Source organism: Trifolium pratense, linkage group LG6 (assembly GCF_020283565.1).
Source record: "Trifolium pratense cultivar HEN17-A07 linkage group LG6, ARS_RC_1.1, whole genome shotgun sequence".
NCBI classification, from domain to species: Eukaryota; Viridiplantae; Streptophyta; class Magnoliopsida; order Fabales; family Fabaceae; genus Trifolium; species Trifolium pratense.
Window position 1 is genome coordinate 26,862,185 of NC_060064.1, and position 12,461 is coordinate 26,874,645.

General features: G+C 33.5%; 2 protein-coding genes across 3 annotated transcripts; one reads left to right on the forward strand and one right to left on the reverse strand.

The window, feature by feature from the left end:
- The first annotated feature begins 601 nt into the window (after positions 1-601).
- LOC123888794 (galacturonosyltransferase 8) lies at positions 602-3,967 on the forward strand. The gene is made up of 3 exons (XM_045937963.1): positions 602-958; positions 1,483-2,733; positions 3,400-3,967. The coding sequence occupies exons 1-3, from the start codon at positions 830-832 to the stop codon at positions 3,673-3,675; spliced, it is 1,656 nt and encodes a 551-aa protein (XP_045793919.1). The 5' UTR covers positions 602-829; the 3' UTR covers positions 3,676-3,967.
- Positions 3,968-6,616: 2,649 nt separating this feature from the next.
- LOC123890172 (nuclear transport factor 2) lies at positions 6,617-11,006 on the reverse strand. 2 transcript variants are annotated; one of them, XM_045939719.1, is made up of 10 exons: positions 10,851-11,006; positions 10,204-10,284; positions 9,965-10,102; positions 9,260-9,536; positions 8,944-9,167; positions 8,544-8,721; positions 8,329-8,450; positions 8,162-8,221; positions 7,803-7,866; positions 6,617-7,333 (listed from the first exon to the last, which is right to left on the reverse strand). In XM_045939719.1, exons 2-10 carry the CDS (start codon positions 10,252-10,254, stop codon positions 6,960-6,962), a joined length of 1,488 nt encoding a protein of 495 aa, XP_045795675.1. In that variant the 5' UTR covers positions 10,255-10,284; positions 10,851-11,006; the 3' UTR covers positions 6,617-6,959. The 2 variants fall into 2 exon arrangements, with proteins under 2 accessions (XP_045795675.1, XP_045795676.1); XM_045939720.1 differs by having other exon boundaries at positions 8,329-8,447; positions 10,851-10,999.
- Between the last annotated feature and the right edge of the window lie 1,455 nt (positions 11,007-12,461).

The window sequence follows — 12,461 nt, forward strand, 5'->3', positions numbered from 1 at the left end:
CAACCATGTTTTATAGAATGCAATATTCCTATCAATTGAGCTTGTCAGGGCAAAAAATATTATTTATACATTACTCCATCCATTCCAAAATGTAAGTCACTTTGAAAAAAAAAATTGTATCAAAATATAAATCGTTTTACAATATTAATGTATAATTATTGTTGATCTTCCTAAATTACCCTTTTTATTATCTCCATATTTTGTTTTAACTTTCTCATGTCATGCTTTTACGCATATTAATGAGAGAAAAGAGAAATTATTATTAATTTTTTTATTTTAGAAAGTTTTAAATGTTATGTGAAGGGTAAAAGAGGAAAAATATTATAATTTTTTACAACATTCACAAATGTTATGCTTAAAAATGCTAACGTGACTTACATTTTGGAACGAATGGAGTATTTATTTTATTTTGACGATTTTTTTTAACAAATAATATTTATTTATTTATTTTGACAATTTTTATTTATTTATTCTGAAAATAAATGAAAAATTCTGAATTAAAAAAAAAAACAAAAAAAACTCTTTTATGTGTAATGTCATGTCATGTGTCTACAAGGCTCACATCAAATTTAAAATACTTATATTCCAAAAACCAATAAATATGCACAATTAATTTCCCATACATACACACTTAAATAATCAAGCTAAGAAAAACACACACACACACACACACACACATCTATAAATTTTCCTCTCTCTCTCCACTCGAGAAAGAACACACAGTGTATGCGAGAGAGAGAAACAAAATCTGTTAATTTCATATACATGATTCTGAGATTTATAGTGTGAATGAGTAAGTAGTGTTGTTGCTTCTTCTGAATCAACAAAAATGGTTAATCCTCGTTTTCCTCGCTCCAGGATCCGAACCTTTAGCTTCTCCTTCACACTCATCGCTCTCTGCATTTTCTTCACTCTCTCTTTTCTCTTCACAGCTTCATCTCATCAACAAAACCACTTGGTAAGCTTTTGTTAATTTCTCAAACCCCTTTTTCGTTTTGTTTATGTGATTTTTTTTCCCGGGAAAGAAACAGATTTTATTGTGGTTGTGATTTTTTTTTTTTTGTAAAGTTTGTTAATTTTTGTCTTTTTTGTTTCTGGGTTAGTTTAATTTGAGGAAAAAATTAGTGGGTTGCGGTTAGTATTGGATCTTACTATCTAGGTTCAAGTGGGTCGGGATCTGATCCTTTTTTCTACCATTGAGGGTTTGATGTGTGTTAATTTTCTATGGAAAATTTTGTATTTCTTTTTCTTGGATAGTACATAGATTTGATTGAGCTAGGTTAATTTGCTGCTGTGTTTTTTAAGTAGGCATGATGTTTGCTGATTTTCTTGGTAAACGAATATGGTGAAATTTGTTTTATTTTATTTTGTTTTTCTAGTCTTGGAAAGGAAAATGTTTGTAATTTTAATGTATAGATTTTATAGGGAAGGTAAAAGATATGATGAAGCTTTGTTAATCTGTTGTTATGGTTTTTGTACTAGGATTCTGATGGTGGTGGTGCTCATGGATTTGAATCAATAAGGAGATCTGTTTTGGCGTTGAAAACCGATCCCCTCAAGCCTCGGTTGGATCAGATCCGTAAGCAAGCTGATGATCATAAGTCTTTGGCTCTTTTGTATGCTTCTTATGCACGAAAGCTCAAGCTTGAGAGCTCAAAGCTTGTTAGGATTTTCGCGGAATTATCACGAAACTTCTCGGATTTGATGGGTAAACCTCAATACAGGACTCTTTTCAGCAATGATGCAGTCCCTGTTGATGAATCAATAGTTCGCCAATTGGAGAAGGAAGTGAAGGAGCGCATTAAAACCACGCGCCAGGTGATCGGTGAAGCCAAGGAGTCCTTTGATAACCAGCTCAAGATTCAGAAGTTGAAGGATACGATCTTTGCTGTGAATGAACAGTTAACGAAGGCGAAGAAGCAGGGTGCTTTCTCGAGTTTGATTGCCGCCAAGTCTATTCCAAAGAGCTTGCATTGTCTATCAATGAGGCTGATGGAAGAGCGGATTGCTCATCCGGAGAAGTATATAGATGAGGGGAAACCTACTCCTCCTGAAGTTGAAGATCCTAATCTTTACCACTATGCATTGTTCTCGGACAATGTTGTGGCTGCATCTGTTGTGGTAAATTCAGCAACAAAGAACGCAAAGGAACCATGGAAGCATGTGTTTCATGTTGTGACCGACAAGATGAATCTGGGAGCTATGCAAGTGATGTTCAAGTTGAAGGATTATAATGGCGCGCACGTTGAAGTTAAGGCAGTTGAGGATTACAAATTCCTGAATTCTTCTTATGTCCCAGTCCTTCGACAGCTCGAGTCTGCTAACCTACAGAGATTTTACTTTGAGAACAAGCTAGAGAATGCTACAAAGGACACAACAAATATGAAGTTCAGGAATCCCAAATATTTGTCGATATTGAATCATTTAAGATTCTACTTGCCAGAAATGTATCCAAAGTTGCATAAGGTTTTATTTTTAGATGATGACATAGTAGTTCAGAAGGATCTTACTGGGTTATGGAAGATTGATATGGATGGCAAGGTGAACGGTGCTGTAGAAACATGTTTTGGGTCATTCCATAGATATGCGCAGTACATGAATTTCTCGCATCCTTTGATCAAAGCTAGATTTAATCCAAAGGCTTGTGCATGGGCTTATGGAATGAATTTCTTTGATTTGGATGCTTGGAGAAGGGAAAAATGCACAGAAGAGTATCATTATTGGCAGAATCTGGTAAGACCTTTAAGCTCATATTTATATTATTCGTGTATTATTTACCACAACTTTTCTGCATTCTTCAACAGCATGTAGTATTAGTAGTACTGTAAATATAATTCTAGGTTTTAGATTGTTAATGACTTAATGACACAATTTGACACTAATTGATTCCTGGACTGTCAATAGTGGCTATAGCACTATACCATAGCGAAATTTGAACAACCTGCTATCGTTCTGCAATACGCAATTTAGTATAAAGTGTTGTCTCAAATAGTATCTATAGTACTGTAGGGTAACAGAATTTGAACAAACTGTTATTTTCCGCAGTTCATGATTGACAACACTTATGCGACTACTATGCGGCTTTGATGTCAAGGTTTTTCGTGGTCACATTATCAGTATTTTATCACAACTTTCACAATATTGGTTGATACTTTAAAATAAATGCATGTTAATCAACCATCACTAGCATTGGGTCTAGAGGCTTTATTATCTTCAAAATCTACGATATAAATCATTGTCTATGTATGTTATAGTCTCATATTCTCATCAAATTTATTTCAATATCTACCATTATAGTCTCATTCTCATCAAATTTATCTTCAAAATCTAGAATATAAATCATTACTCTTAAAAATATGTATCTACGTTGTATAACATGATATGTTTGTGCTGTTGCAGAACGAGAATCGGACACTATGGAAACTAGGAACATTGCCACCTGGTCTAATCACATATTACTCAACAACAAAGCCACTGGATAAATCATGGCATGTTTTGGGACTTGGTTATAACCCAAGTATCAGCATGGACGAGATAAACAATGCAGCAGTGGTGCATTTCAATGGTAACATGAAACCATGGCTTGATATTGCAATGACACAATTCAAGCCACTTTGGTCAAAGTATGTTGACTATGAATTAGAGTTTGTTCAAGCCTGCAATTTTGGTATTTAAATGGTTAAATTTCTTCTACTTGGTGTTGATGATGATGTGTCATGTGCCTCTGCAGCAGTTATTTCATGGTTATTTTTTATATATGATACCTATACGTTTAGCTGAGGTTCTAGTTTTGCAAGAAAAATTCTTGCTTCTTTCTCTAATTGTATAATACTTTAGTATAGTAATTAGAACATGTATTCCTGTTATTTATTCATATCATTAACGGTTAAGCAATAATGTTATGTCGAATATGTCATTGATCTTGAACAATACTTACTTAATTTAAGGTTGTTTTGTACCTTTCAAAGTTGGCTTCAGCCATTTATTTCTCTCCATTTTCTTTTTGGCATTAAATATTTTCATTCATAAGATTTTTTTTTTATCTTAAACCTTTGGTTCCTAGGAGGAAAGGGGAGTTGGGCAACTAGGTAAGTAAGTCTGGCCAAACATTGTTTCTACCAGAAATTAAATTTGGGTTCTCGTGAACGATTTGTCCTAGGAGGAGTTCATTAACGACTTGAGTTAAATATTTTGGTTATAAGATTTTGAATAAGTAGAGATTGATAAACCAATTTGAAACTAGTGTTGGGGGCATTCTTTTGCCACATATTGGACTGCAATACAGATAAAGAGTTCATAAACTAAAGAGACACTACCAAGTCAATATATAAAACTTAACAATCAAAAATCAATTTCTTCCTCATAATATTTTCTTTGACTTTTGCAGGCACAATTTCATTATAGTAAGTGGTACTAGAATTAGATTTGTCTAAAATAGTCACATGTAAGTGGGAGCCATTTGTTGGAAGGGGAGGATAGTGAGGTTGCCAACTCGACTAACGGTAAAACTAGCGGGATTTATTAGCGTGGTCTACTTATTAAAATGAGTCTCAATAATCTATCGCTTGTATCTATCTTTCATAAATACGAGTAGACAGTAAATAGAGTTTGATAAATAAAACAAGTTCAGACTCTTTTAACACATTACATCAAACCGTGTGAATACATACTTAAGCCAAATTAAACTTAAAAATACTAATTCTTCTTTCTCTCCCTCTGCCGCCGGCACCAAATTTTTTGGTTGGTTTTAATCCAGTCTTAGTGCGGAGTCTTTGTTTTGTTTATCCCGTCTTAGTACGGTGTTCGTCCCGTCTTGGTACGGTGTTTGTTTTTTTATTCAGATTTACAGGTTTGTTTCGATCCAAACTCGTGTAGATTCAATGACTTTAGTATCATCAACGTTGCAGATCTTGATGCATGATTATTCCGGACATTTGAAGTTTGTCATATCAATTGTAGGCTTTGTCTTAGACATTAGGCCGTTTTATGCTATTAACTCGAATGTTGTAGTCTGTTTCCTGTTTGCAGTTTTATCCTTATTAATTTTTAGCGAAGTTGAATTTGTAATGATTTCGATTGATGTATTTCTTATGAATTTGAATGAATGAATATCGTTGTTTTGAGGAAAAAGTAAAAATATTACAAAACATGACACCAAATGAATTGCTAAAACACAATCAACCAAATTGTTTAAGGATCTTTAAACATGTAGGATTAATAAGTCCAAAGAATAAACCACAACCGCCCCCATCTGTTATTAATCATAAAATGGTTGAAAATTGAGTATAACAAAAATTCCTTTATTTAAAGTAGTACCACTACTTCTTAACCAAACTATTCAAACTTTTTTTTTTTTTGAAGTACAAACTATTCAACCTTATCAGCTGAATCTTGAACTTAATTTTGAGTACTATTATCAAATTATACATTCAGACAGAGTCAAGTTTGGCACATTCCATAGATTGGTGTGCTTGTAGTAGTAGTCACTTGCATTCAGACAAGTTTAGGCAGATAAACACTTAGCTGAATAATGAAGTATTATAGACTGCAGCCTTCCCTTCCAATAGAAATCTTGTTTTGGATACAAAGACATAATGCATTATGACCAAATCTCTATTTTATATCACGTTGAGTGGAGTGTGTGTAGAAAGAAATCAAATAACCCATTTACTTTGAATATTAGACGAGATTATTGACCAATACAGGATGGATAGTTGGATATATGGTGGAATAAACTCAACGTATCTTCAACTTACTGCTAGAGATACTATAGAGGAAATTGATTGTTTTTACAATTACGAATTATTCTCAAAAATGTATTTAAAAAACTTTTTTTTATCTTATAACAATGTATCACCATTTTTTCATAAAAAAAAAAAAAAAAAAAAAAAAAAAAAAAAAAACAAAAAACAATGTATAGCCATTTTGCCATATGAAGGTTAAGTTTAACTATAGAAATATGGACAAGCATATCAATTATCCACCTTCTATGTATGCACAAAAGATTTTGTTGGAACCAACCAGTATTGTATGACACAAGTTATAGATAACCTTTACCATTTAATTGAATTTGAGCATCCTTTGCGTATGAAGAAACATTGTTTTGAAGATAACAAACACTTTGCGTAATGTAATAGATCTTAAAGCTCAACAAATACAACTGACTAAATAGACCGTTAAGCAGGCATTTTTTTATCAAGTTCACAATTACGGGTAACAACTATAGAGTAGAATTTTCTGTTGTAAACAGACTAACAGTTGATTTTAAAAATAAAAAAAATATCATTGTAAAAACAATAAAATAAAAAAAATCGTTAATTGCCAATTTGCACAAGGAAAAGTCAACCACTACCACTTTACACAAGCTCTACTTTGAGAAATTCAAAAACCTAATGCTTCAAACTTGAAAATTACTAGATTTAGGGTTCTAGTCAATAGTCATTAAACACTAAACAGAAGATGGCATGTTCATTAACTCTAATTCGGATACACTAGACGAATGACTGAGAACTGAGAACAAAAGTTATTAAATTGTAGTACAGTTATTTGTAGAGTTGGAGTTACTGAACTTGTTTTTGACATACTTCAGTCAGTGAACTAAAAGGTAAAAAAAATATCAGATTTAACACTACCAAGTTTTAATCATTTCCCTGAAAGTAATGGTGGTAGCATACATCTCCAGTCACAACTACCAAATACTAGAATATATCAAAAAATGATACCCCAAGTATATATATTTTCATAAAACTGGGGAAGCACAAAAACTAGGCTAGATTCATTATATAATGAACAGAAATCAGAAACTACCTTTTCCCAAGACCTCCAATATCAGAAAAATGACCAAAAAAATTAACTCATCTAAAAAAGGTTTGCTATTTAATTCTATCTAATTCCAATTGCTTCAGTTACTTCAAATTGTAATACTATCAATCAGTCTGACTCTTTGATGCATAGCTTCCTCAAGCAGAGGCAGGAACACGAGGAGCAGGTTTGGGTGCTGAATTAACAGAGGACCCGCCAGTACGATTCATGCGGCCACCATTGGTTCCCATATAATCGTTTCTCTGATACCCATCACCTCCACGGCTTGAAAACCCTCCTCGGTTGCCATTCCTATATCCATATTCCCCTCTGCCATTAAAGTCTCCACGACCGTTGAAGTTACCACGGCCATTGAAGTCTCCACGACCATTGTTGTCTCCACGACCGTTGTTGTCTCCACGACCGTTGAATTCTCCACGGCCAAAACTTCGGCTATTTCCATAATTTCCACGGCCTCTTGCGTCACCCCTGAAACTGGGTGCTCTTTCAGATGAGAACCGCCCCCTGTAACCTGAAGAGAGAGCACAAACAGCTGACTTCAACATGCAATATAATCAGCAACACTAAATAGAAGCCCACACTTTTACATCAAAAGTTTGGAAATACACACCAGATATTGTGTGCAATAGAAATAATATGAATAACCATATAAAAGCAGCCAAATCATTATCTTTGACACTTCAAATTCATGGCTAGTCATTGAGCAAAAGGAAAATGAACGCTTAACACAACCGCTTGAAACACGTTTTATTTATGTTATCCCCATAATGAAACATGATGGACCCCAATTGGTTGAAGGTAATGTTTCAATTAATGCTTGAATTGAGCCCAATGAGCAAGAGAAATCTCTTTACAAATCATGGCATGCATACACAAACATGTTATGCATAGACAAACCCCATAAATTTCATAGTTATGATGTGCAGAAACATACATTTGGAACCTTGATGTGAATTGAACCAATACTAAAAAGTACTTGCCTCTGTTAGTTGATCTCTTTTCCTCTACGACGACATGTCGGCCATTGATAAGAATTGGTGAAACCTGAAATGCAGATAAAAAAGTATTGATTACCAAATAAAGATACAAAATAAATAATAAAAATATATAGAGCAATTAGAGGGGAACGTGTGCCAGTGGATTTTTATGCAAATAAAAAATTACACTATTGAGAGAATGTAACCATGAGAAAGAATAAGTACAAGGGAACAAAATATGTTTGTCTGATTGGCATAACACACCGAAGAACTTAATGATTTTGATTTTGGGTTAGAAATTGTTTATGCAAATCATGATTTGAATATGGAATTCCTGAAGATAAGTTCCAACTGATAAATACCTCAAGCGCACTTTGCACAGCACTTGCCACTTCGAATTCCACAAAGCCAAAGGAAAATCCCTGATAAACCCATACATATGCAAAAAAGGTGTTAATAAATAGAAAGCCATTTGTTGAAGATAAGATGCCAGCATTAAGAAAAGGCAGGCAATTACAAAGTGAAATACCTTTTGCATCCTAACTTGGATACCACCACTCTTAATAGGACCAAATTTCTTGAACTCATTCTCAAGAAGGGCAGGTGTAGCATTTCCAGGCAAACCTTTCACATAAATCGAATAACCTTCTGCTGTCAAAACAACCAACTAAACATGTCAATACTCCCTATGACAAATTCTATGAAATTTGAACTACTAAAATAATAGGATATGGTGCATCAGACCTTCAGTTTCTTGATTGTTTCCACCTCCATTAGTATTTATAATAGAATTATTTCTTTCTGACAAGCTGAGTAGTGGCGGTGCAGCAGTACTCTGCTGTTCTTGAATCTTACTGGCAGGTTTCACAGAAGCAGCTGTCACTTTGGGCGACGGTGGTGCCCCCTCTTTCATGACCTTAACCTAGATTCACCAGTTACAAAGGAAAAAAAGAAAGTAACATAAGCAATTATTACTCTTGTAGATAAAATGACAATAAAAGTATCATTCTAGTCAACTTTCAGCAATTCAACCAGTTTAATAAAGTCAAAGTCCAGAATATAAAAAAGGCTTTTGCAATGGTAACTCAGGAAGAGTCTAGAAAGGGCCAGAAAAAAAGAGGGTATTTTTTTATTGGAGACTTACAATAGAGGCATATGACTTCTTTGGTAGTTCTTCAGTTTGGGATGGCAACCCAGCAACCTTCTGTGAATCATCAGGAATTTCATCAAGAACCTCAGGAACAGGAGCTTCCTTTTCTTCAACAGCCACTTGCTCATTTTCTGGATTGACTTCTTCCCCATCACCATCCTCATAACTCACAGATATTTGCTCTGAAACTTGAGTCTCCAGCACAGGAGGATCTGAGACTGAAATAAGGTTGAGGAAATAGGCAACTTAAGTGAACAGCTAAAGGGAACAAAAAAATCTTAATTGAATCACACCTTATGTGTCATATTACCTTTGTCAGGAGAGGCAGAAAATTCAATATCATGATCAGATCCTTTGATTTCATTTTCCTCAACATAGCGGAAAACATCATTCAAAACAAAGTAGCCTTTCTCTTGAGGAGCAAGGAAGAAACATTGAGTAAATTTCTGCTTAATGTCATCCTTTCCTATCATAAACCCAGTGACCAAGACAATGACTCCCCCACCATAGGACTCTTGTGCATCCACAGATATAATCTCTGCACTTAGTTCGTCATAACCCAATGACAGTATCTTCTTGTCAATTTCCTGCTTGTTGAAATTAAATAGGATACATTAAAATTCAAAATTTAGAGATATATTATATATTGAGCTCATTGTTTTCATGTTCAACTACTATTATTGTGTTTACATTTATTAGTATCTGAGCTACCAAATGGAATTTGGAGGATCATGTTATTAGGTGGACAGGAAATTTTGGGGGGATGAAGTAAACAAGAAATCACACTAATACATAGAAGGACTGGAGTAAGAACCAAGAATTTTGCACAATGGTACCAATGCAATACATCAATGTCAATTGAAATATTATATAAACCTATCAGACTCAGAAATATGAATACAAGTATACATGAGAAAATGCACACATGAAACGGGTACAAAGGGTGTACAACAGGACAACAGATACATGGATAGATAGATATATAGATATAGAGAGAGGGTAAGAGAGAACTCACATTCATTGTGGTTGTGATGCCCATTATACCATCTGGTTCAGGACGACCAAGCTTACTGATCTCTTGGTAAAACCTATGCACAAGCTGAGGGCTTTCATGCAACATATGGTAGTACTGATCAACAAAAGCATGACCAACCTAAACCAACGTCACACCAAAAACAATCAGCTATGTAAAGATCAACATAAACCAAGTATCAGACACAAACACAATAAAAATGTAGTAGTAGATATACATACAACATCAGGTGCCGGAGCTTGGGTTGGAACTTGCTGCTCTGAAGCTGCCATTACAATGATTTCAAAAAGCTAACAACACAACTGCCAAATGAAAACACCAAATTCACATTATCAATACTTTAGGTTAAATCATTAAATGACAAAACTCAAGCTTAACTTACATAATTACTTTTCTTTTTTCTCATGATCAGAGTAACCTATGAAGCACATACACTCCTCAGATTAGGCATTTCCTGGTGTCAGTCACAGTGTCAGACACACATCAGTGTCCAACACCAACACAACACTGACATTTACAATTACATTGCGTGTCCGACACCAACACAGCACTGACATTTACAATTACATTTAACAGTGCCATTTTCTCAAATTATTATTAGTGTTTCTCAAAAAATATTATCAAAGTTTCCTACTTCTATATACACTATTTGATCCAAAAACTATGAAGGTAACAAAGTGAAATTTCACATTCCATAAAAAAAAAAACCCTAACTTGAAGAAAATCTATAAACTCAAGAACAACAAGTATAAAGCATTGATTTGAGTAATAAAGTAAAGAACAAAAATTTTACCAAAAACGGAAATGGAAATGGAAATGGAAATCGCGAAGAGAAGTAGAAACGATTGAGGGTAGTTACGAGATTTACCTGAGAAGAAGGAGTAGGTGAAGGGAGCAGGTAGAGGAAGAGTCTCCTCTCTGCGGGAGGGGTTTGCTAGGGTTCGTGGATCTTACAGAGAGGAGTGAGAAAGAAGAGAACACTGCACGATGTGATTTAGAGAGAGAAAGAATATGAATAGAAAATGAATAGAATTCGAGCGGGTTTTATATATCGGTCAATATAATAATATATTTTATTATAATATTATTATTTTATATCCACTTTTTCTTTCCTCCCAATAATATGCATAAATTAAAGCTTGTAATACCAAAAAAATAAAAAATGTTTAATAGCAATAATATACTTAATTTTTTTAATAGCAATAAAAAAATTTTATTAATAAATTAATTATAATATAAGTCGTATCTTTTTTTTTGGACATAAGTTAGACACAGAAAGACGCGTTTTCGCGCCTGGTCCGCTAGTATGTAAGAAATAAAGTAGATTTATGGTATTATTCGGTACGAGAGAAAAAGAAACTAAATAGAAAAGAAAGAAGTGTGGGTCATATTTAAAATTACTAAAGTGCCCTAAATTACAAAACTTCTAATCTATATTGGGTAGAAGTGGAAAAAAATAAAAGAGTGAGCAAACTTTTGCATTTCTTCGCAATATATATTAGGTCTCTCACTTTTATTTCTCAGTTGTTCCAATTAATGAGTAATCCACCGAATTGATTTTTGTAACTCATTTTCAAATAAATTAATGATAAATATTTTAAAGGTATGTTTGATTTGAGGGAAAAATAGCAAAGAAAGAAATATGGAAACCAATTAATGAATTTGGACTAAAATTAGTTTAAATTCATACATTGATTTACGTGTTTTTCTTTCTTCACTCTTTCTTTCCCTCAAATCAAATACACTCTTGTGCTATTTTTGGATTGAAGGAATGAAATGAGAATGGATGAAATAAATTAATGTTTCATTGTTTGGATTATAAAAATAACAATAAAATGAAATAGATTTCATCTCATACCACCACTTTACCTTCAACTTTGTTTCATCCAATTCGGAAGGTAAGGGATGAAATGTAAATGTTTTGTCCCTCCATCATAAACTATCCAAACAATAGAATGTCATATTTATTTCATTTTGCTTCATTTCACTCCATTATACTCCACTTTATTCAATTACATTATATTCCTTAAATCCAAACATACTCTTAGAGTAGTCGGTACCTCATTATATTATGAAAAAATAGTCTTTGCCTTTGTCAAATATTTTTCAATTAACAATTGTTTTATTTATCGTTATATAAGTCGTTGTTTAAAAATGAGTTACAAAGACAAGAATCAATCTCATAGTTTATTCTTAAATTAAAGAAAAATGTTAACATGTGCTCTTAAATGTTAAAAAACTAATTTTAACCAATCGTTGGGAGGCCATGAAGTGGGCGATGAGATATTTGTGTGGCTCGTCGAATTCGAAGCTAACTTTGGGATGCAAGAAGTCTATGTTGGCTTGGTACTGCATACTGTCAAGTTTAAAAATTAAACAAGAACTTAAAAATATATATTGGTATTGCATATTGCCTAGTTTAGAAAAACTTGTAAAAAAAAATCCAAATTTGTTTGTAAAAGTTAATAATCACAATACT

Coding starts and splice junctions, on each gene's coding strand:
- LOC123888794 (XM_045937963.1), top strand. CDS start 830: ATGGTTAATCCTCGTTTTCCTCGCTCCAGGATCCGAACCTTTAGCTTC. Junction 959..1,482: donor CTCATCAACAAAACCACTTG/GTAAGCTTTTGT, acceptor TTTTTGTACTAG/GATTCTGATGGTGGTGGTGC. Junction 2,734..3,399: donor ATCATTATTGGCAGAATCTG/GTAAGACCTTTA, acceptor GTGCTGTTGCAG/AACGAGAATCGGACACTATG.
- LOC123890172 (XM_045939719.1), bottom strand. CDS start 10,254: ATGGCAGCTTCAGAGCAGCAAGTTCCAACCCAAGCTCCGGCACCTGAT. Junction 9,537..9,964: donor GCATCACAACCACAATGAAT/GTGAGTTCTCTC, acceptor TTCAACAAGCAG/GAAATTGACAAGAAGATACT. Junction 8,722..8,943: donor AGAAGTCATATGCCTCTATT/GTAAGTCTCCAA, acceptor TGGTGAATCTAG/GTTAAGGTCATGAAAGAGGG.